Below are 25,533 nucleotides of genomic sequence, written 5' to 3' on the forward strand. Positions count from 1 at the left end.
CCCAGCCACCACATAGGAACTAATAATCAGATAAAAAATGGTCACAGGATTAAGTATCACCGCATCATTCATTTGTGGTATAAAATGCTGCAAATTCAGTCATGAATTTCACTGTTTATAGCTATGAATTGTGCAATGTCCCCCAACCACAGTGTCATAGAAGATAATTGTAGGTTTGGTTTTTAAAATAATCATCAATTAATCCAATTTCATTTCCTCTTTAAAAAGTATTTTCTAAATTTTTTAAATAAATAAATAAAACCTAACTAACTCTTGCCTCTGTCTTGTTTTCTGAATCACCTCCAGGGAAATTCTAAGTAGTTCTTGTTGTGATTGCTCACAAGATGACACATGAACTCATGTAATCTTCTATTCTATAGAAATAATAATTATTTACTATTTAAATCCCATGCAAAAAGAATGAAGGTTATTCTTTTCTTTTTATTACTTGAAAAAGGTCTAACCTTGGCACTCTTGAAAGTGAAGAGGCGCGAGCTGAGTGTGTGACCTAATGTTTCAGTTTTGCTGCCGCCCTCGTGAATACAACATAAGTGAGCATACTTCAGATTTGTCAGCTACTTGGCACAAATCTGAGACATATTACTCCCTCAGAGCAAAGCCTGAAGATGAAAGGTCACAAAATATAATTAACCTTCACAGTCAGAAAAACCCAGCCACACAACAGAAACATCTGAATAACACTTCTTCATAGTTCCACAACATATGGGAAATGAATTAAAACAAAATCAAAATCATTCATCAAATACACAAAGGTTACTTACCTGTCTAGAGAAAGGGTTACAGTTTCGTTCAGCTCCGGAATGTCATCACCTTTGACAGTAATGTTGATTGTTGTGTCGCTTTGCCCAGATAAAAACACAACAGAGCCATTAAAGGGACCTGTATCGCCCACAGTCACTGCTTTTGAATTAGAGCCAGAGGGCTTCAAACTCCAGTAGACAGTAGCCTGGCCATCAGTTCCATCTCGGTGCAGGGGAATGTATACCTTATTTCAAAAAGAAAAAAGAAAAAAAAAACTTCTAAGAAGTATGCTCAGGAGTCACATGAGCTTTCCCCACACATGCAAATGTAATTAGCTGCCAGTGTGTACTCTATATAAACAATCAGATGGCATTACTAATGCAACTGAAGAAGGAAAATAATAATTTTCAATAAAATTTTTACATTTTTGTTAATCAAATTTATCTACAATATAAACACCACCAATAATGTGACCTTGGAATTTTCTAAATAAAAAGACAAATATACTCAAAAAGCTAAAGAGTAGTAAAAAATATAAAACACTGACCATTTACCTATGCAGGCTAGCAACAGTCAGATTATGAGACAAGTAAGCAAAGGAGAGTTCTTAGGAAGAAAATAAACAAATAGATAGATAGACAGATGGATAGATAGATAGATAGATGATAGACAGATCTGATAAGAAGGTGATCCTCAGCTATCTGAGAGCCACCTGAGAGACTTAAAACACTTGAAATAGTAAATTCACAGCTTCTACAGTAAGCCAACAAAGAAAACAGTCAATTTTGAAAATATATAAAGTCAAAAGCATTTTGAAAACCAGATCTTCTCTGCCCATTTATAGACTCTAATAACAAATGAGGAAAACGCTGTTCATGATACTTTGATATGGTATTTTGACAACAAAAACAACTCCCCTCATTTCTGACCTAAGCTCAAGCCAGTTTAAATCAAATCCAAGTGAGGGCTACTTGGTCTCTAGTGGTATTCCTAAATGGAAGGACACCTGGGGAGGAGCTAGTTATAGCAGTGCATGCTTGGAGTGGGGAAGAGGGTAACAGGAATATGCTTTCATAAGTGTGTGCGTGTGTGCATGCGTATGTGTGTGTGTGTGTGTGATTGTTTTGCTCAGGGTCAGCTTTTGGCAACTTTACAACCATCACAACTGTTTTCAGCCATAGGAGTCAGATCCACCTTGGAGTCCTCAGTCCCACATGAGGCAGCACTTAGGATATAGAGAAGACAAAGCCCGAGAAACTGCTCGTGTGTCCACAGCGTAAGCACTTACCACCAGAGTCAAAATTAGCTATCAACTGTCATGACACTAAGGCCAATCGCTGGTAAAGAACGTACTCTGACCATGAGCAATAAGAGCTGCGTTTCCCTTCCATTTTTAATTAAAATAGTATCGCATACTTCCCTTCTTTCCTTGCCCCCCTCCAGTCACTGCCAGCTCCTCTTTAGAAGACCCCCTGCTGCACCCACTCTTTTTCTTTGACTGTATTTGTTACATACACAAGAACATATAAACACAACCTCTCAAGAATAGTAAAAAATTATAGGAAAAACATCACAGATGCTCAGCAGTGGTTTCTTCTAAAGAGCATATAGTCTATTAACTCTACCTGCCACCTCTATTAAAAACTGTTTTCTTCCTCAGACACATGTGGACACGTGAATAGGGAAATCTGTACTTACCACCTCGGCAGCAGAATCTTTGGGTTCATGCAAAATGATTGGAAGGTTGCTAAGAAAGCCAATTTCTCCATTCGCAATGGCTGGGGTAACCAGTAAAGAAATATTTCTGATTTTCCCAAATCTGGGACTTACTGGTGGGATTGGGGGAAATATGTTCACCAATACCAGAGCTTCCAACTATAAAACACAAAGAAAACAAGAAGAGATAGGATAGTAAAATTGGCAGCATAAAATGTCTAAGTAGATACAGTCACAGGTCACCAGTACCTAAGAACATCAAGACCTGCACCATCCTTCATACACCTCCTGAAGCGTCATCAGAGTCTAGTCACTGCTGGTCCTCAGGCACGACTCCTGGCTCTTCACCGTATAACTTCATCCCACCTCTTTAATAACAGCTGAACATCTCCCTCAAACCCCGTCATTAAAACCAGTTCCTACGGAGCACCTCACAGTGTCACATGCTCCTTTCACAGATGGAACCAGCATCCCTGTTCTAGGCCCTATCGCCATGACTTTTTGTTTATCACCACCTGTTTGCCCACCTTGTCACCTAAATCCAACTACACTGACCTTTAAAAGCCAAATGTAAACAATTTCTCCACATTTCTGCCTAATTCCCTTTGATCCATATATCCAACCTCCTTTACCAGATCTTAGTCACTACAAGAAGACCATTCAGAACGTCACCCTGAGCAGCCTAGTGCTAAAATAAACACAGTACATATATAATGCTGTCTGTCTCTCCCATTAGTTGGTGAAGATGAATCTTCCTCTCCTAGAATGGCTCTCCATTCATCATCTCACAGCTTGAAGGATGCAACCTTAAAAACCAACTAAATATCCCTCTTCCCTAAAAAGATTTCTCAGGATTCTCCAATCACTTTGGGAAGCTCTCCTACTCTCATTGCTTTTAACTTAACTATAAACTTCACATGTTATTTCATCATTTTTCTGACTCAGATTTTTGCTTGTTGCAAGCCTGTAGGGATTTTAAAGGTTTATGTCCTACTCAACTTGTTCCAAACTCAGCACAAAGCTTCATTGCAGCATATATGCAATAAATATTTTTTAATTCATCCTTCCAGGACACAGAGATATACTGCAACTTTCAACATCTTACGTCCATCCATCCTGTTCAATGGTTTAGTCATTACAGGGCTATAAAAAGAGGAGCTTTTAAATTCACATAAGGCTTTTAGCTCCACAAAGCATTTCAAACTTCCAACTTTTATTTCCAGAGAAAATAAACACATGTACATATAGTCATATATGTGTATTCTTAGAAAATAGCACAAAAACAAATACATAGATGCATCTGGATGAAATGTTAAAATAAGAGTATGCATCGGTTAGAGGTTAAGGATGTATCTGAAATTCACTGGTCACATGTAAGGAATCACATGTGAGTTACACGTTCATTCCCAGCTATTAACATCTCTAAGCTGCTAGAACTGTCTAAAACAGCGAAGAAAGAAAATATTTTTTTTTACTCAAAACTTTCTACAAAGAAAAAAGTGATGTCACTTTAACTACTTATATAATAAAGTCATACAATTAATTCTAGTGTTGAACTATTGAAAAGTACAAAGGAATGGTATAAAAGATAGTGAAAAAAGATCATTCAATGAACTGATCATATAAGAAATAGTAGTTTTACGGTCTTGCCTTTTCTGGCCCAGTTCCATAAACATTTGCCAAAAGAAGGTGTTCCCTGGATTCATAAGGGGCCATTCTTTGCCTTCACATATTTACTACTGGGACACAGCACACCTATAAGTCCAAATAGCACCTCTGCATCTTCAATCCTTAGTCATACCATGTCACTAAACACTCTAGGGTCTTAGTCACACCATGTCCCTGAACACTGTTAGGATATTAGTCACACCATGTTCCTGAATACTCTAGGATATTAGCCACACCATGACACTGAACGCTCTAGGATCTTAATCACACCATGTCATTAAACACTCTAGGATCTTAGTCACACCAAGTCACTGAGTGCTCTAGGATTTTAGTCACACCATGTCACTGAAATGCTCTAGGATCACCAAGGTCCTCAGGATGCTATGAAATCAAAAACAATGGTTTGAAATATTTGCCACTTAAAATCTGATTAACACCAACAGCACAGGCACTAAGAACAACAATCAATAAATGGGAACTCATGAAACTGAAAAGCTTCTGTAAAGCAAAGGACACCGTCATCAAAACAAAACGACTGCCTACAGATTGGGAAAGAATCTTCACCAACCGTTTATCTGACAGAGGACTCATATCCAGTATATATAAAGAACTAAAGAAGCTGAAAAGCAGCAAACCAAGTAATCCAATTAAAAAATGGGGAACAGAGCTAAACAGAGAATTCTCTGTAGAGGAATATAGAATGGCAGAGAAACACTTAAAGAAATGCCCAACCTCATTGGACATCAGGGAAATGCAAATCAAAACGACCCTGAGACTTCACCTTACACCCATCAGACTGGCCAAGATCAAAAACTCAAGTGACAACACATGCTGGAGAGGTTGTAGAGAAAGGGGAACCCTCCTCCACTGCTGGTGGGAATGTAAACTGATACAAACACTCTGGAAATCAATCTGGCACATTCTCAGAAAATTAGGAATAATGCTCCCTCAAGATCCAGCCATACCACTCCTAGGCATATATTCAAAAGAGGCTCAAATACACAATAAGGACATTTGCTCAACCATGTTTGTAGCAGCTTTATTTGTAATAGCCAGAAGCTGAAAACAGCCCAGATGTCCTTCAACGGAGGAATGGATACAGAAGTTGTGGTATTTTACACAATGGAATACTACTCAGCAATCAAAAACGAGGAAATCATGAAATTTGCAGGCAAATGGTGGGATCTAGAAAAGATCATTCTGAGTGAGGTATCCCAGAAGAAGAAAGACACACATGGTATATACTCACTCATATAGACCTATAAGATATGATAAATATAATGAAATCTATACACCTAAAGAAGATAAACAAGAAAGAGGACCCGGGGTAAGATGATCAATCCTCACTTAGAAAGACAAATGGGAGGTGCATTGGATGTAGGAAAAAACAAGTAACAGGACAGGAGTCTACAGCAGAGGGCCCCTGAAAGACTCTACCTAGGAGTGTATCAAAGCAGATACTAAGACTCATAACCAAACCTTGGCAGAGTGCAGGGAATCATATGAAAGAAGGGGGAGTTAGTATGATGTGGAAAGGATAGAAGCTCCACAAGAACCAAATATATCTGAGCACATGGGTCTTTTCTGAGACTGACACTCCACCAAGGACCATGTATGGATATAACCTAGAACCTCTGCTCGGGTGAAGCCCGTGGTAGCTCAGTAACCAATTGGTTTCTCATAGTAAGGGGAACAGGGACTATCTCTGAAAGGAACTCAATGGCAGTCTCTTTGACCTCCCCACCCCCCAAGGGAGGAGCAGTCCTGCTAGGCCACAGAGGAGAACTTTGCAGCCAGTCCTGCAGATACCTGATAAACCAGGGTCAGATGAAAGGGGAGGAGGTCCTCCCCAATCAGTGGATTTGGAAAGGGGCAGGGAGGAGATGAGGGGGGGAGGGAGAGAGGGTTTGGAAGGGAATGAGGGAGCAGAATACAGCTGGGATACAGAGTTAATAAAATGTAACTAATAATAAAAAATTTTTTAAAAATAAAAAATAAAAATAAAATGTTTAAATAATTATGCTTCCATATGAGTTCTATTATATGTAAGACCAAAAGCAGACAGGAGGGTGAAATGAACACTGACATGCCACAAACAAAAAAATATTTAAATGCGTATTAATAATAACAATTTGAGAGGAGATAAGCACCAACTACGAAAAATGAGAACACAAACACCAAAGACTAGACAACTTTTACTAAATCCTGAAACACTCAACAGCCTGTTTCAATGACTTATGGAAATTTGGAGAGCACTACCACATGTAAGAATAAAATTGTATGCATCACATTTAACAAAGTCAACGTGAAAAACCAAACAAGTTATGACATATTTTTCACTTTTTTTAAATTTCTAAAAATATAATAAAGCGTGTTTTCACGCCAGTACTCTAGTTTTCAGTTCTTGCTACAGAGAGTTCTTGTCTTAATCATCTACTCCACTCAACTTCACACACTCTGCCATGGGGCCAGGCATCTCACAAAAATGTTCCATAAACCCAGGAAGAAAGAGGCACATTTTGGAGTGGAGGGGTGCTCTGTATGCCTCTAAGAATCTTTACAGTGAGCTATCCTAGGACACGCATTACAGCAGAATTCCTCACATAAAAGAAACACAACAAAATTATGAGACCAAAGATGAAGGTTGGTGTTTCCATCTCCAGTGATGTCAGGGACATGAGAAACACCTCCCACTGGATAAGTGCTCATCAAAAAGTGTCCACTAAATACTGAAAAACCATGTATATGCATCGTGGTCATTTAACAGGCCACATGGAGATCTGTCCCTCTACAATGCAAAACATAATGGCACTCATAGCACTCGGCTAAGGCCAGACATCTTCTGGAGGAAAGAGCCTGCCTGAGCGTTTAGCAAGTCTGTACACAGGGCTATGACATTTAGGGAGTGACAAATACTACATGCTTTCAGAGACTAACAGAATTACCTAAACAATAAATCATCCTTTCCTCTTAAACTTCTCATCCTCAAATCTGAATGCTAAAAGACTGCCTTCTGTGTGATAAAGAAGAAACTGTTTAAATCTACAACTATTTCCCAAACCAAATGCACACTCTGAGTATGAAATTTCACATTTTCACTCATGCAGACTCAAGAAGTTTGTTACATACACACATTCTGCACATGGATTTGAGGAGAAGTCTATTACATCAAAAGAAAAATATAATCCAAAAGGGGAAATCCAGGAGTGGAGAAAGCCCAGGAGGTCATTAAAAACTCCCCAACCAGGCAACAGGAACAGAACTGTAACTACTGCTAATCTCAGCTTCCAACACTGGGGCACTGCAGAGAGATCTACAAGGAAGGACAATGACAAGATCCTCCAGAGAGAGGTTCTGAAACACAGCCTACATGAACATAGAGAACTCTTCTAACCGATTTAATGTGTCTGGTTTTATATTGAGGTCTTTGATCCACTTGGACTTCAGTTTTGTGCAGGGTGATAAGTATGGATCTATTTGCATTTTTCTACATGTAGACATCCAGTTAGACCAGCACCATTTGTTGAAGATGCTATCTTTTTTCCATTGTATGGTTTTGGCATCTTTGTCAAAGATCAGGTGTCCATAAGTGTGTGGGTTTATTTCTGGGTCCTCTGTTCGGTTCCATTGATCCACCATTCTGTTTCTATGCCAGTACCATGCAGTTTTTAAAACTGTTGCTCTATAGTACAACTTAAGATCAGGGATGGAGATACCTCCAGAAGATCTTTTATGGTAGAGGATGATATTTTTTAGCAATTCTGGACTTCTTCTTATTCCATATGAAGTTAAGAATTTTTCTTTCAAGGTCTGTAAAGAATTGTGTTGGTAATTTGATGGGAATTACATTGAATCTGTAGATTGCAATTTTTACTATGTTAATCCTGCCAAGCCATGAGCATGGGAGATCTTTCCATCTTCTGGTATCTTCTTCTCTTTCTTTCTTCAGAGACTTGAAATTATTTTCATACAAGTCTTGGACTTGCTCGGTTAGGGTTACTCCAAGGTACTTTATGTCATTTGTGGCTATTGTGAAGGGTGTTGATTCCCTAATTTCTTTCTCAGGCCTTTTTTCTGTTGTATACAGGAGGGCTACTGATTTTTTGGAGTTAATTTTGTATACGGCCACTTTGCTGAAGATGTTTATCAGGAGTTCCCTGGTAGAATTTTTGGGGTCACTCATGTATACTATCATATCATCTGCAAATAGTGATAATTTGACTTTTTTCTTTCCAATTTGTATACTCTTGATCTCCTTCAACTATCTTATTGCTCTAGCAAGGACTTCCAGTACTATGTTGAAGAGATATGGAGACAGTGGGCATCCTTGCCTTGTCCCTGATTTCAGTGGGATTGATTTAAGTTTCTCTCCATTTAGTTTGATGTTGGCTATAGGCTTGCTGTATATTGCCTTTACTATGTTTAGGTTTGTGCCTTTTATCCCTGATCTCTCCAAGACTTTAAACATGAATGGGTGTTGGAGTTGTCAAATGCTTTTTCAGCATCTAAGGAGATTATCATGTGGTTTTTTTCTTTCAGTTTGTTAATATGGTGGATCACATTGATGGATTTCCGTATATTGAACCACCCCTGCATACCTGGATGAAGCCTACTTGGTCATAGTAGATGATATCTTTGATGTGTTCTTGTATTTGGTTTGCAAGTATTTTGTTGAGTATTTTTGTAACAATGTTCATAAGGGAGATTGGCCTGAAATTCTCTTTCTTTGTTGGGTCTTTGTGAGGTTTAGGTATCAAGGTGACTGTGGCTTCATAGAATGAGTTTGGTAGTGTTCCTTCTGTTTCTATTTTGTGGAATAGTTTGAAGAGAACTGAAGTTAGCTCTTCTTTGAAGGTATGGTAGAATTCTGCACTGAAACCATCTGGTCCTGGGCTTTTTTTGGATGGGAGACTTTCGATGACTGCTTCTATTTCCTTAGGGGATATAGGAATATTTAATTGATTTAGCTGGTCTTGATTCAGCTTTGGTAAGTGGAATAGGTTAAGAAAATTGTCCATTTAATTCAGATTTTCAAATTTTGTGGCATTTAGACTTTTGAAGTAAGTCCTAATGATTGTTTGGATTTCCTCAGTGTCTGTAGTTATGTCCCCCTTTTCATTTCTGATTTTGTTGATTTGGATGGTGTCTCTCTGCCTTTTAGTTAGCATGGCTAAGTGTTTGTCTATCTTGTTGATTTTCTCAAAGAACCAGCTCTTGGTTTCATTGATTCTTTGAATTGTTTTATGTGTTTCTAATTGATTGATTTCAGTCCTGAGTTTGAGTATTTCCAGCCATCTACTCCTTTTTGGTGTGTCTGCTTCTTCTTTTTCTAGGGCTTTTAGGTGAGCCATTAATTTGCTTGAATGAGCTGTTTTGAATTTCTTCTTGAAGGCACTTAGTGCTATGAACTTTCCTTTTAGCATTGCTTTCACTGTGTTCCACAAGTTTGGGTATGTTGTGCCTTCATTTTCATTGAATTCTGGGAAGACTCTGTTAAATCAGTTAGAAGAAAAAGTGGGGAAGACCCTAGAACTCATTGGTACAAGAGACAACTTCCTAAACAGAGCACCAACAGCACAGGCTCTAAGAGCAACAATCAATAAATGGGACTTCATGAAACTGAAAAACTTCTGTAAAGCAAAAGACACCATCATCAAAACAAAACAAATGCCTACATATTGGGAAAGAATCGTCACCAACCCTTTATCTGACAGAGAGCTAATATCCAGTATATATAAAGAACTAAAGAAGCTGAAAAGCAGCAAACCAAGTAATCCAATTAAAAAATGGGGAACAGAGCTAAACAGAGAATTCTCTGTAGAGGAATATAGAATGGCAGAGAAACACTTAAAGAAATGCCCAACCTCATTGGACATCAGGGAAATGCAAATCAAAACGACCCTGAGACTTCACCTTACACCCATCAGAATGTCCAAGATCAAAAACTCAAGTGACAACACATGCTGGAGAGGTTGTGGAGAAAGGGGAACCCTCCTCCACTGCTGGTGGGAATGTAAACTCTGGAAATCAATCTGGCGCTTTCTCAGACAATTAGGAATATTGCTACCTCAAGATCCAGCTATACCACTCCTAGGCATATATCCAAAAGAGGCTCAAGTAGACAATAAGGACATTTGCTCAACCATGTTTGTAGCAGCTTTATTTGTAATAGCCAGAAGCTGGAAACAACCCAGATGACCCTCAACTGAAGAATGGGTACAGAAATTGTGGTACATCTATACAATGGAGTATTACTCTGCAATGAAAAATAAGGAAATTATGAAATTTGCAGGTAAATAGTGGAGACTGGAAAGGATCATCCTGAGTGAGCTGTCCCTGAAGCAGAAAGACACACAAGGTATATACTCACTCATATAGACATATAATATAGGATAAACCTACTAAAATCTGTACATCTAAAGAAACTAATCAAGAGGGAGGACTTTGAATAAAATGCTCAATCCCCATCCTGAAAGGCAAAGAGGATGTACATCAGAAGAAGAAAACAGGAAACAAGTTAGGAACCTGCCACAGAGGGCCTCTGAAAGGCTCTGCCCTGCAGACTATCAAAGCAGATGCTGAGACTTATGGCCGACTGTTGGGCAGAGTGCATGGAATCGTATGAAAGAAGTGGGAAATAGTAAGATCTGGAGAGGACAGGAACTCCACAAGGAGAGCAACAGAACAAGAAAATTTGAACACAGGGAACTTCCCAGAGACTCATACTCCAACCAAGTACCATGCATAAAGATAACCTAGAACCCCTGCACAGATGTAGCCCATGGCATTTCAGTGTCCAAGTGGATTCCATAGTAATGGGAAGAGGGACTGCCTCTGACATAAACTGATTGACCTGCTCTTTGATCACCTCCCCCTGAGGGGAGAGCAGCCTTACCAGGCCACAGAAGATGACAATGCAGCCACTCCTGATGAGATCTGATAGACTAAGATCAGAAGGAAGAAGAGGGGGACCTCCCCTATCAGTGGACTTGGGGAGTGGCATGTGTGAAGATGGGGGAGGGAAGGTGAGATTAGGAGGGGAGGAGGGAGCAATTTATGGGGGGATACAAAGTGAATAAAGTGTAACTAATAAAAGTTGAAAAAAAGAGAAAATATAGAACTCATTTCAGCAGCATGATATACAGAAAGTAATGGCAGATGGTATTTCATTTGTTATTCACTGTGAGTAGCACACTGTGTGGTGAGATAAGATTTCTGTTTATTATCATTATTATTATTATTATTATTATTATTATTATTTTGTTCTTTTGAGCCAACATCTCATCCTTTAGCCCCAGATAGCCTGGAATTTGATATGTAGATCAGGCTGTCCTCAAACACAGATGTGACTGCTTTGCCTCTCAGGTACTTAGATTAAAGGCATGCACCACCATGCTCAGATTGAGACATGATTTTAACTTTATGAAGACTCTCATTATCTAATTCCCATTATCTAATTCCATTATTAAATTTATATGTATCATTAGTTTTTAATTAATTTATTTTTTATTGATTATAGTTTGTTCACTTTGTATTCCAGCTATAGCCCTCTCCCTCTTCCCCTCCCAAACTCATCCTTCCACCTTTATCTCCTCCCATGCCCCTCCCCAAGTCCACTGATAGAGGAGGTCCTCCTCCCCTTCCCTATAACCCTAGCCTATCAGGTCTCATCAGGACTGGTTGCATTTCCTTCCTCTGTGGCCTGGTAAAGCTGTTTCCCACTCAGGGGGAGGTGATCAAAGAGCCAACCACTCAGTTGATGTCAGAGACAGTCCCTGTTTCCATTATGATGGAATCCTCTTGGACACTGAGCTGTCATTGGCTACATCTGTGCAGGGGTTACAGGTTATCTCCATGTAAGGTCCTTGGTTGGAATATAAAACTCAGAAAAGACACCTTTGCACAGATTTTTTTGGTTCTGTTGCTCTCCTTGTGCAGCTCCTGTACCCTCCAGGTCTTCCTATCGCCCCTTTCTTCCATAAGATTTCCTGCACTCTGCCCAAAGTTTGGCTATAAGTCTCAGCATCTGCTTTGTCATACTGCAGGGTAGAGTCTTTCAGAGGCCCTCTGTGGTAGGCTCCTGTCCTGTTTTCTGTTTCCACCCTCTTCCGATGTCCGCCCATTTTGCTTTTCTGAGTGAGGACTGATCATCTTACCCAGGGTTTTCCTTCTTGCTTAGCTTCTTTAGGTTTACAGATTTTAGTATGTTTATTCTATGTTATATGTCTAATATCCACTTATAAGTAAGTATATACCATGTGTGTCTTTCAGCTTCTGGGATACCTCACTCAGGATAATCTTTTCTAGTTCCCACCATTTGCCTGCAAATTTCATGATTTCCTTGTTTCTAATAGCTGAGTGGTATTCTATTGTGTAATGTACCATAATTTCTGTATCCATTCCTCCATTGAGGGTCATCTAGATTGTTTCCAGATTCTGGCTATTACGAATAAAGCTGCTACAAACATTGCTCATGGAAATGTAAACTTGTACAACCACTTTGGAAATCAATTCAGCACTTTTTCAGACAATTAGGAATAGCGCTACCTCAAGATCCAGCTATACCACTCCTAGGGATATATCCAAAATATAGTCAAGTGTACAACAAGGACATTTGCTCAACATGTATCCTTAAAATTTGACAAGCCACCTTCATTGCTTTCTAATTTAAGATCCAGTCAATATGAAATGTATGGAAAACAGATTCTATCCATCAGAATCAGAATTATTGCGCCATTTTAAATTTTAATACAAAAAAATCATGTGTCTGCACATAGAAGTTGAAAAATAAGAGTGACAGCTGGGTGTGGTGGCACACGCCTGGAATCCCAGCACTCGGGAGGCAGTCAAGTGGATCTCTGTGAGTTCGAGGCCAGCCTGGTCTACAAAGGGAGTCTAGGACAGCCAGGGCTACACAGAGAAACCCTGTCTTGAAAAGAAAAAAGAAAAGAAAAATAAGAGAATAAGAGTGACAAAGTGGAATGGTCTGATTCGGGGCTATTAACAGTGGGAGGTCTGGGCATGTGAGCCACAGGTAATGAAGAAACAGATTTTTTACATGTACAAGTTAAAAGAAAAACTTTTCAGATTGCTTTTTGTTTCTGAAATTACCTCTCTTATAATAAATGCTGTGAGAAACATTTTTTTTTCTATAAATCCCATTCTCAAGCCATATTTTCCAAACCAAGTCAAAGCTCTGGTGAATCTGTCTCACCTTGTTCACCAATCTGCTAAGCTACTCTACTGTACACATTAGTTTTTAATCAAATTAGGTGTATCTTTAATACCACCTGGCTAAAACATTTATTCCAGCAGAATCTTCCCTTATGCAGATTTATGCGCCACAGGAGAAGGTATGATCTCTTAACAGACACTCAATTTCCAACAGTTTCCGTGTGTAGCCCAGGCTGACCTCCAGATCATGGTCCTCTTGCCTTCCTCTCCTGAGTGCTTGGATTACAGATGCATATCACTACGCCATCCCTAAGTAGTTTCAAATAACACAGACTCTAAATTATAAGCACAACAGTAAATAACTGCTAGCTGCCTTACATAGACAACCACAGTGGTAGTTTCACCAAAATGGAGATTGTTTTAATCATCAAGATACCTGCACTAGGAAGTGTGCCTCGTTCTGGAGGAATGCATCATTTCTTATTGGTAACTTTGTGGTGACTTGATTGTGATGTTCTGGGAAAAGGAGGCTGCTTCTCCTGGATGTATTTAAGATGCCATCTTTAGCTCGCAGGGGATCCACAGGTCCAGCAGGAATATACAGTGCAGAATAAGTCATCTTCACATCTCCTTTAGTTCCCCCTAGCCTTGTAAAACTCAAAGATAAGTATCGTTCACTCGGACTGCTTTCGATATTCTGATTTTCCACAGGAAAAAAGGCTATTTCTCCATAAACATTATCACTATCTTGAATGTAGAACAGAAGCTACAAATGAAAAAGAACAGGAAAGTGCAAAGTTATAGAACTGGGAAGATCCAGACCATTCTGCTTTGTATTATTTGCTTATACACCATGTTTTAAATGATCAGTTTGTGTATGAAAAGGGGTAAAATTCAATATACATTTTGAATATATCGAGAAAATAGAAGTTTTGACACTTTTTAAATGGTAAAATGTTTGTCTGGGCTTGAAGGTGGTGGCAGAAGTTTCTTTCGCTTAGCATGGGGAAGTGGACAAGTACTTAGGTTCTACACCCAAAACAAATACACAAGGTTTTGGGGGTGTTGTTTGTGTTTGTTTGTTTGGGGTTTTGTTGTTTTTGTTATTGTTTTGAAATTTTAATTCATTTATTTACTACAATGTATTCACTTCAAAGGGATACAAACCCCTGCTGCAGGCCCCTCCCTCATCTCCTCCCAGTCCTACCCACCCTCTCACTTCTTCCCCTATGACCTTTCCCTAGTGCCCTGATAGGAGAGGACCTCCTCCCCTTCTATCTGACTCTAGCCTATCAGGTCTCATCAAGGCTGGCTGCATCATCTTCCTCGGTGGCCTGGCAAGGCTGCAGCCCCCAAAGAGCTGGCCACTGAGTTCATGTCAGAGATAGCCCCTGTACGCCTTACTAGGGAACACACTTGGAAACAGACTAGTCTATGGGCTTCCTCTGAGCAGGGGGTCTAGGTCCACTCCATGCATGGTCCTTGGTTGGAGTATCAGTCTCTGCAGGGCCTCCTGGGCCTAGATATTTTGTCTCTGTTGATCTCCTTGTGGAGCTCCTGTCCCCTCCAGGTCTTTATATCTCCCTTTTCTTCCATGAGGATTCCGGCACTCTGCCCAAAGTTTGGCTATGTTTTTCAGAAGTTCTGTAGTTAGAAGTAACCACCACTTTCACAAAACCAGCATTCTTCCTGCCACATGGAACTAAGCATCTATAAAGTACATCTGGACACTTAAATTCCTCGGCTCTTTTTTATGACAGAAGTTTGGCAGGGGTGAAGCACAACAAAACTCTACCTGTGCTGGCTCGCTCACTTCAGCTCCTCCTTGTGTGGTGTGGGGCAGGATTTTGAGTAGGTACTCTTCAGCCTCCTCTGGAAGGTCATCACCAATGACGGTAAGAGGAATTGACGTCAACATCTGCCCTTGTGCAAACTGCAGAGTCCCAGAACTAGGGCTGATATCCTCAATCACTGGGGAGGGGTCACTGCTGTTCCTCATCAACACCCAATTCACAGAAACGTCTCCGTGAGTGCCACCATTTCTGACCACTGTAATTTCTTCATATCTAGAGTTTTTTAGAACATATAAGGTCATATCCTGCACTCTAAAATTAGCAGAGGCCAACGCAAAAACTGTTATTTTTAATATGAAAAATACATACACGGATAGAGCCTAAGAATCTATTATAATATGAGTTCATTTTAATAATTAAATCACATTCAAAAGAAACCAGTAAGCCAGCCAGAGCGGAAACAGCACAGATTCTAACAACTCAGCACTGTGTCAACACCATAAACATTAAGTCATGTAACAGTGCAATGAGATAATTATGGTTGTAAGTTTATAATAAACTATACCTGGATGCTGCATCTTCATCAATTATAACTGGCCTTTCAAACAAAACACTGCTGAATGAAAGAACTCCATACGGTTTGTCATTCGGCTTGATGGTGACCCGTACAGTGGAAGGGCTGGTTAGCACGGCATCTCCCTGCAAGGTGTTCTTTAGTAACATAACGTGAAACGATTCAGCTATCTCTGGTATGGTGTCATCAATTATCTGAAATTTCAGGTGTGATTCATGGACGAAAGGGGGAAAGACAAGAGTAGTGTTTGGCTGAAGGTCGATGAAGTCGACGTTTCGCTGAGCATGGGCTGTGGAGTCCTCAGTCAGCACTTCATAGCTGACTGAAACCTCGGACTCATCAGACCCGATCAGACTGCCACCATCATCCTTCCCACGAACCACTGGGATAGCGAGGATGCGCTCATCTTCAGGAAGCAAGTAAACGCTCTGGGTGAATCTCACAGGACTATCGTTTTTCTTCACAATGATTTCAACCGAGCTCCTAGAGGCATTAATCTCGGCTCCTCCTTCTACACTTTTCAGGTGAATCAAAAATATTTCATCATTTTCTGGTACCTATTACAGGACATAAACAAAACATCATTAGCCAAAGTATCTGCAACCAAGCCCAAGTATTAAAAAAAATGACTATGTTTCATAGAAATAGAAAAGCTTAACACAAGAAAAAAATGGTAAGAAGTAATTTAGAGTACACATACTAAAATATCTTCCAAATGTTAATTTATTTTCAGTGAGGATAGAAAATAAAAAATAACAAAGAAGCCAGCCAGACAGCCCATCAGTTAAAGACGCCACACACGCTGGTAATGTGGGATTGAATCCAAGAACCTATGTGTAGAATTCATGTGCTCATGCACATACATATACTAATAAATAAATATTTTAATCTAAACAAAAGTATCAATTGCAGTAGGATTTTTCCTGAATGTATACTAATACATAGTTGTGAGATAAGCACCCATGTTCCTGCTCAAATGTTAAATGACTAATACAAAAATAATAAGCATATGTTAAAAAGTCTTCAATTTTTACATTATATTTAGTTGAAGACAATGGAGATGGAAGTCAGGTATTTGCACGTTATGAAACTGACTCCCCACACCTCCAGGGCTGGAAAGCAAAATTTAATATGAAATAATTTAGGTAAATATTTGCAAGCTGCATCCTCAAATAACAACTTGCTACTCATGGTTAAAGTAGGAATGGGTACAACACATTAATTCTGCACTCTTGAATAATTTCAAATAATGAACATAATTTAATATTTAAATAAGGGTTCTCTACAGATATTGTCTCGTCTATGTGCATAACACTGCCCGACCTCATCATCAAGTACTGTCAAGTTGTGAATTATGGTTGCTCTGCCGGGTGGAAAGGTGATATTTCCTCTAACCGGACTCAAATCTTCTTCTGGGAGATTTGGGCCACCTGACACCTGCAAAGCAATAAATGGTGCCACCAGTTAACGACATGTCTAAAATCAAAGAAAATGTTACTGTCATGTCAGCTGGCAAAATTCTAAAGTTTAAAGATACTTTACATAGTACATATGAGCGTAGATGAGCCACCCCCTTCTAATTAAGCCAAAGTCTACAACACCATTAACACCGTGACTATAATTATATTGTGTTTTTGAAGATTTGGAGCTTTTAACTGTTATTAAAGCTGAGAGGAAAGCTGTAGAAACACATCTTCTTGAGAAGGATAAAAACTATAGGAACACTTTTTTTTTTTTTTTGAGGTTATCGAAGACAAAGAAATCTCCTGAAGAAATGGAATCTAGTTCCAACTCCATCACTGGCTGTGTGACCTTGGGCGAGCTGTTTCACAACTCTGTCTAGCATCTTCCTTATCTTTAAAATGAGCGAGAGAGCTTCTACTTTGCAGGAGGGAGGTGAGCATGCCTGATCTCATTCACTAAAGTGTTCAGCGAGCAGAGCATGCCTTATCTCTAGGTCCTAAACATACATGCTGTAAAACAAACTCCTCCCATTGGGACTTTCAGCTGGTAAGACAACCACAAATGATAAGTAAATAAATGTGCTTGTGAAGTGTGGGGATGGCTCTTACAGAGGAAATGAAGGTGGTCATAACAGAGGCTGAGTTCAAGGAAGGACAGATGGTTCTTTGAATGCAGCAGTTATCAGTGTAAGGCAGAGTATATTACAATTCAAAATGTTCCACAGCGTATATTGCAATTCAAAATGTTTTGGTTAAACAAAAAGACATGTATCTGTTGCAGCAATTAAAGAAATAGAGGCCCCGAATTTTAAAGATAGCAAGGGGGTATATAGGAAAGGTCGGAGGGATGGCTAGGAAGGGGGAAAATGGTGTCACTGTATCTCGAGGTCAAAAAATTGAAAGTTGGAAACTGTAAAATAAAATATATTCACAAAAATAAACAACACATTTCCAGTAAAAATGATATTAGGCATTCACAGATCAGTTGAGAATACTGTAATTTGGCTAGCTTCCCTTTTTTGCAGTTCATTATTTTCTCATTTCTTCCACATCTATTATTAGAAGTATTTTCAAAAGTTGACATCTGAACACATACTGATAAATGTAGGAAGAGCACCTTAAGATTTCCTGTGTAGAACTTACCGAAGTCCTGCATATTTAGTTGATTACCAGGAATCTTTTGCATCTTTTATCTTATGTTTTTTTTTTTAATCTTTGTGTTTGTGAACGGCATGTGAGCACGTATATATGCGTGCCTGATGCCAGTCCTCACCCTCCACATTGGTTCAGACAGAGTCTGTCTGTTTGCTTCCAGAGCTGCTCCGGTCCACACTTCCCATCTTGCTGTAGGAGAGCTGGGATTACACACGTGGCCTTTCATGGGTTAAACGCAAGTGCAGACCCACCAGCTTGCAGGACAAGTGCCTCGCACACAGAGCCAGCTCCCAGCTCCCTGTCTTATGTTCTCATACAAAGAGACACTGTCTGCTATAGACACCCCAAGTATGAATAAATATCCTCTGTGCCATGGTAAAATGTGTTGTATTAATTCAAGTATCTAATCTACCTATGTTAGAATTAATAATTAAAATAGGAATGTATCAAAACTTTCAAATACTCTAGAATTTGAAAATAGCATATTTGGTCATCTTTAAAACCTTACAGGACATATGACCAAATATGCTATGCTATGCCTTAAAGATGGAGCTGGTTTCCGCCTTCCACCTTCCCGATGGTGAGTGCTCTCTGTCACGAACAATTCCACATTTGGCTAAGGCTGAGGATCTGGCTTGCTTCCATGTATGTGGACCTATCTGCATTGCCCACGTGGCATGCCTGGGTTGGCTACCCAGAGGCTATTTAAGCTGTGGGCTGGCTTTCCCCAGGGTCCGAGGATTATTCAAGGTTCCTGAATAAACTGCATTGAAAAAAAAAAAAAAAAACCTTACAGGACATAAAACTAAGTTGAAAATTTCAGTGTGAACCTCACAAAATGTCACTGTGGGAAGCAATAAAGTATGTCTCCCTACCGTGTGTGCGATTCACACTGCACCTCCACTATCCCTGTGCCTCCGCGACAGACGTGACTGCTGCTTGTACCATCTATCAAATGTCTCGAGAAAGTGGGTGAAGATGGCATGCTGAGTAACGGTATAGTACTCTAAGTAACCTCTGAGTGTTTCTAAATGTACATGCTTGAAAATGGTTCCATAAAGATCTCGTGAATTTTATAGACTCAATGCTACTAATCTAACTTACTGTTTATTATTATCCCTTATCTACAATGATTCATTAGGTTTCATGTAAACTTAATACATGGAAACTGCATGTATTTTATAAACTTCTATTAACCATGAAGTTTATAAAAACCAAAACAACTTGCCTGTAATTAATTTTAAGTAAGTGCAATATTTATCACACAGAAGATTTTGATATTTTAAATTGAAGACTTCTATATAGACTATTTATTTTTATTTATTTATTATTACAATTTATTCACTTTGTATCCCAAAGTGAGGAGACTTCCTAGTCTCCTTCCAGTCCCACCCTCCTTCCCTCTTCTCCACCATGCCCCTTCCCTAGTCCACTGATAAAGGAGGACCTCCTCCCCTTCTATCTGACCCTAGCCTATCAGGTCTCATCAGAACTGGCTGCATCATCTTCCTCTGTGACCTAGCAAGGCTGCACCTCCCAGGGGTTGATGATCAAAGAGCCAGCCACTGAGTTCATGTATGAAATAGCCCCTGCTCCCCTTACTAGGGACCCTATTTGGAGACTGGGCAGCCTATGGGCTACATCTGAGCATGGGGTCTAGGTCCTCTCCATGCATGGTCCTTGGTTGGAGTATTGGTCTCTGCAGACCTCCGCCCCCACACCCCAGGCCCAGGTTTTTTGACACTGTTGGTCTCCTTGTGGCACTCCTGTCCCCTCCAGGTCTTTCTATCTCCCCGTTCTTCCATAAGATTCCCTGCACTCTGCCCAAAGTTATGAGTCTCAGCATCTGCTTTGATACCCTGCTGGGTAGAGTCTTTCAGAGGCCCTCTGTGGAAGACTCCTGTCCTGTTCCCTACTTTCCCCCTCATCTGATGTCTATCCCATTTACCCTTCTGAATGAGGATTGAGCATCCTCCCTAGGGTCCTCTTTGTTTTTTAGCTTCTTTAGGACTATTGATTTTAGTAAGTTTACCCTATATTATATGTCTAATATCCACTTCATAACATGTTATTATCTACAATTATTTCAAAGTAAACTTACAACAAAAGTCACGGTGACCATTCCGTAGGTGCCTTTCTCCCTGATTAGAGTAAGAGGTATGGATTCATTTCTGCTCCTTGGCTCAGTCACTGAGATTGATGAAGTCTATTGGGAAGAGCAAAGGCAATCAGGCACTGATCAATCAGAGAGAGGTAGGAGGTGGTAAAACTACTGCCCTAGGAATGCTAAACTCCACAGCACATCAATTCCTATTGTACTCACACAGTGTGTATTTATAGCATCAATAAACTGTAGGTGATAAAAAATGATCAATTTAGAATAGCACTGTAAAGTAAACACTGTAAAACAAAGCAGGTTGTCCTGGTCCTTTTAGCAACTGTTCTGAGGAATCCTGAAGGCTAAGAGACAATAAATTAAGATGCTCCCAGAGCTCAGGAGGTCACAAAAATAAGTCCCACACCAACATAGCACCTTACTAAGACCACTTGTTCTCAGGCATTCCTGCGTCATCATCAGTCAGAATGTCGCTGAAAGACAGTTAATTAGTGACTTTCAGAATCAAAAAGAAAATCACTATCAGAGGCAAAACAGGGAGAACTTCAAATGCTGAAACATGCTACCGTGTTGTCTGAAACAGGGGGTAGATGAGGAGGAAAAAGGAAGCAATGAGTGCACACATGTACTACTGCAGCAGGGGGCATCTCTGAGGGCAGAGGGTCATAGCCATCCATTCATGGGACTGAGATACCTATGGCAAAGGTCTGCCATTAGATTCCATGAGATCATTTACCTCCAGTTTTTACTACTTCCCGACACATGTTGAGTATTAGTAACTGTTGGCTGTTACACCTGTTCCAACGTCATGTTCGTTATCAATATAATTTTTAACACGCTAAAGATGGAGGCAAGGTATTGAATACCTCTTCTGACATGGAGCTCACATGCAGTATGCCAGGAAGGGCCTAGTGGCACTTCAACCAACCCCGGAGACTAGGACTCATCCCCACAACATAGGATGCATATTGTCAGAGGAGAGAGAGAAGAAAGAAAGAAGAAAGGAGGAAACCGAAAAGAGAGCTAACTTTTAGACAAATCATTGTGAGACTCAGCAGTAAACCAGAACTAGGTGTGAAGGTGGGAGGAAAGCCAGAACTTGTGGCATAATAGTCTCTTCCCTCAAGAATTCCTCATTAATGTAGTTAGTGTTTAAGGTGACAACAATGTCAGATTACCACATATCTACTAAATTTAGGTTAGGAAAACATCGTTTTTAATAAAAGTAACTCAAGCATAAAGAGTACATTGATCTACAGCTTGCCTTGTTTCAAAGACAACTTCACAGAGTGGTGACATATAACACGCACAAGTGCAGGAGTGTTCAAATACGGAAAATGAATAAAAAGCTGAAGACTAATGGTATCGGATTTTTAAATGTTGCTTAGCAACAGAATTCAAAAAGACTATCAGGAGGATTATTTTAGCCTCCTACTTGGTATTGAAAGCCAGCTGTGTTGAAGACAACCTTTAATTTAGCTTAGGAGCTGAAAATATTTTCTCTCCAGGAAAGACTTGTCTTGTGTGTTTGTTTTTAAAAATGAAGCTCTCTAAAAATTGGAGAGGCTAGAAGAACAAAAACGTAAAAAAAGAAAGTGAACAGAATTTCAGGAGATGAGACTGAGTTTTACTTTCATGAAATATGAATGAGTAAGAATGTCTGAGAGCTGAGTGGGATGTGCTATCACATCTGCAGATTAAACTGAAGTTTACTGTAATTTTTTTTCACTGTGTTTTCCCACCTCACAGTCATTCAGAAGAGTCTGGAAAACAGATGAGACTTCCTTAAGTGGCATTTAAAATTTTTTAAATGGGGAAGAGGGGTGAGAGCACATTCCAGTGAGAGGCCAGGCAACAGGTGACAAAGGAGTCAATGGTCAGAAAGTGTCAGCAGGTGTGGGCCCTGAGCAAAAAAGGCCTCAGTGTGCAACAGGGTAAATACACAGAACGTAGAGTTGCTACAGAGTCAGCTTCAGGCTCACTTAAAAAATCACAGCACTGTAGAACCAGCCAACATTGGAAAAACTATGTTAAAACAAACAAACAAAAATGAATGTAGTGGTATCTTGCAACCATCACAATCTTCACAGTGTTACCATACCGAACTAAATGAAATAATTCCAAATGCATTGTCGTTTGATAATATTGTCACAGTAGCCGTCCTCGGCCATCCAAGTTTCACATTTGCTGAGGGTTTCTAAAGTGAAAACAAACAAATTAATGCATTAAATATTAGAAGAAAAATATTCTTCCAACACAGTTTCTGTCTTCAATTAAGAGTATAAATAAATCACTCGCTAAGAATCTATCGGTGGTTAAAAGCCTCCTGGGGAGGTAGAGATTTTCTTCAGTGTTGTATCCATTGGCAAGAAGCTCCTATAAACAAACCCTCACTATGCTGCTGTGCTTCTATCAGCGAGATCTGTGAAAGCCTCACTGCTACACATAACCCTTGGCTTATCGCTAAATAGATTTCCTTTACTTTTGATTATTTTTATTCACTTTACATCCTTGTTGCAGCCCTACCCCTCCTCTCCTTCCAGTCTCACCCTCCCTCCCTTCTTCTTCTTCCTCCTCGTTTCCCATCCAGAGCAGTTCATCAAGTTACATCAGCACTGAGCCTGTCCTCTTCCCCTGTGATATAGCAAAGCAGTCCTTCCAGGGAAAAGTGATCCCCACTTCCCTTACTAGAGGACCCACGTGAGGCCTAAGCTGCCCATCTAACATCTGCTACTTCTTTGTAAGGGGCCTAGGTACAGTTCTTGGTTGATGCTTCAGTCTCAGCAAGCTCCTCTGGGCCCTAGTTAGCAGGCTCTTTTGGTCATCTTCTGGAGATCCTGTTACCTCAAGGTCCTTTTCTCTTTCCTCCCACTTTTCCACAAGACTCCCTATGCATCACCCAGTGTTTGTCTGTGAGTCTCAGCTTCTGTTTTTTGTTTGTTTGTTTAATTTTTAAATTTTTCTTTATTAATATTTATTACAATTTATTAACTTTTTATTAATCCCTACCATAGCCTCCTCCCTCATCTCCTCCCAGTCCCACCCTCTCTCTTTCTTCACCCTCCCTCCGTCTTCACCCTCTATGTCCCTTTCCTAGACCACTGATATTGGAGGTCCTCCTTCCCTACTTTCTGATCCTAGCTCATCAGTTCTCATCAAGACTGTATGGATCCTCTTTCTCTGTAGCCTGGTTAGGCCACCTTGCCAGGGGGGAGGTGATCAAAGAGCTAGCCACTGAGTTCATGTCAGAGACAGTCCCTGTTCCCCTCACTAGGGAACCTACTTGGATACTGAACTGCCATGGGCTAAATCTGAGCAGGGGGTTCTAGGTCCTCTTCATGCATGGTCTTTGTGATGAATCAACCAAGGTCTGGACACTTTTGTTTTATGTTTTACAATCAGTCTACCTGGTATGTAAAGATTTCTTGTCTGTTCATTTATTTCATCTTGTTATTTTACCATTTAAACTAATTTATTAATGCTCTTTTAAAATTATTGCCTACTACCATTCTTGGCACCAGAAACCTAGTGAACTATCTGGGGTTAGTGAGTTTACAGAACTTAGAAGAGAATCTACTACTGCCACTTTGCCAAACAAGCATTCTTCCTTACTACAGTCTAAATTTTATTTATACTCAGAGACAAATGTAGCTTTCACCTCTCATCAAAGAAGCTTCTCTTTATGGTAAATGGAGACATATACAGCAGTGTCTCTCAAACTGTGGGCCATCAGCCCCTTTGAAAAGCCTCTTTCCCCCCAAATGTTTACATTACAGTTCAGGACAGTAGCAAAATACAGTTATGAAGTAGCAACAAAAAAAACAGTTTTATGGTTGGAGATCTCCACAACATGAGGAACAACATTAGGAAGGTTGAGAACTACTGTTATACAGAAAACTACAAATGGACGCAGGGCAGAGCCCAAGGCACAGAAGGGAGCCGTGACCCAGTGTGTGCACCCACATCACAACTTCCGCTTCTGTTTTGAGGCCCTGCTGGATAGGACAACTCTGAAGAGTTCCTGTCTGCAAGCTTAGCAGAGGACTGTTCATAGTGTCAGGGGTTAGCACTCTCCAATAGGGTGGGGTCTTTGGTTGGGCCAGGCATTGGCATCTCTACTCCATCTGCTCTATTTTTATCCCTGCACATCTTGTAGACAGGGCAAATTTGGGATTGTAGTTTTTGTGGGTGAGTTGGTGTTCCCCTCCTACTGCTTGGAAACTTGTTTAGTTAGTGGGTATGTTCTTCAGTCTCTATAGCCTCTACTACTAGGACCCTCTGCCTGAGTTCCCCCTCAAATACTCCCAGGAGACTACCCTGACTTAGGTTTCTGGCCTGTCACAGAGTTAACCCCACCCTCAGTTTCTCTTTTTTCTACAGGCCTTCTGTTCTCTTGCCTTCGCTCTCCCCAGATCTGACCTCTACCCTCTTATCTCTCTGCTCCCCATCTCCTACCTTGTTCCCTGTCTTCAGCCACTATGTCTGTCTATTCTGTCTCCCCTTCTGAGAGGAATGTATGCATCTTCCCTTGGATCCTCTATGCTATTTATCTTCTTTGGATCTGTGTCTCATAGTATACTTATCCTGTATGACATGGCTATAATCCACTTATAAGTGAGTACATACCATGTTTGTCTTGCTGGGTTTGGATTACCTCACTCAGGATGATCTTTTCTAGTTCCATCCATTTGCCTGAAAAGTTCATGATTTGTTTTTAATAGCTGAGTAGTATTCCATTGTGTAAATGTGCCACAGTTAATAATTCTTTGGTTGAGGACATCTGGGTTGTTTCCAGTTTCTGGCTATTACAAATAAAGCTGCTATGTACAGAGCTAAACAAGCGTCACTGTCATATGGTGGAGCACCTTTTTGGTATATGCCTCAGGAGAGGCACACCTGGATCTTGAGGTAAAGCTATTCCCAATTTTCTGAGAAAACACCAGATTGATTTCCAGAGTGGTTGTATAAGTTTGCACTCCCACCAGCACTGGAGGAGGGTTCCCCTTTCTCCACATCCTCTCCAGCATGTGTTGTCACTTGAGTTTTTGATCTTAGCCACTCTGATGGGTGTCAGATGAGAATCTCAAAGTAATTTTGATTTATATTTCCATG

At 40.1% G+C, this 25,533-nt stretch overlaps 1 protein-coding gene across 1 annotated transcript in view; it reads right to left on the reverse strand.

Moving 5' to 3' along the window:
• Adgrv1 (adhesion G protein-coupled receptor V1) overlaps nucleotides 1-25,533 on the reverse strand; it is a 568,841-nt gene that overhangs the window by 493,129 nt on the left and 50,179 nt on the right. Inside the window, exons 4-11 of the mRNA XM_060383611.1 lie at nucleotides 22,523-22,618; nucleotides 20,407-20,511; nucleotides 17,011-17,124; nucleotides 15,679-16,244; nucleotides 15,116-15,386; nucleotides 13,757-14,086; nucleotides 2,461-2,637; nucleotides 783-1,006 (exon numbers count right to left, since the gene is read on the reverse strand). Of these exons, the coding sequence (XP_060239594.1) occupies nucleotides 783-1,006; nucleotides 2,461-2,637; nucleotides 13,757-14,086; nucleotides 15,116-15,386; nucleotides 15,679-16,244; nucleotides 17,011-17,124; nucleotides 20,407-20,511; nucleotides 22,523-22,618 (1,883 nt within the window). The remainder of the gene's footprint in view (nucleotides 1-782; nucleotides 1,007-2,460; nucleotides 2,638-13,756; nucleotides 14,087-15,115; nucleotides 15,387-15,678; nucleotides 16,245-17,010; nucleotides 17,125-20,406; nucleotides 20,512-22,522; nucleotides 22,619-25,533) is intronic.

This window comes from Meriones unguiculatus, chromosome 5, assembly GCF_030254825.1.
Source record: "Meriones unguiculatus strain TT.TT164.6M chromosome 5, Bangor_MerUng_6.1, whole genome shotgun sequence".
Lineage (NCBI taxonomy): Eukaryota > Metazoa > Chordata > Mammalia > Rodentia > Muridae > Meriones > Meriones unguiculatus.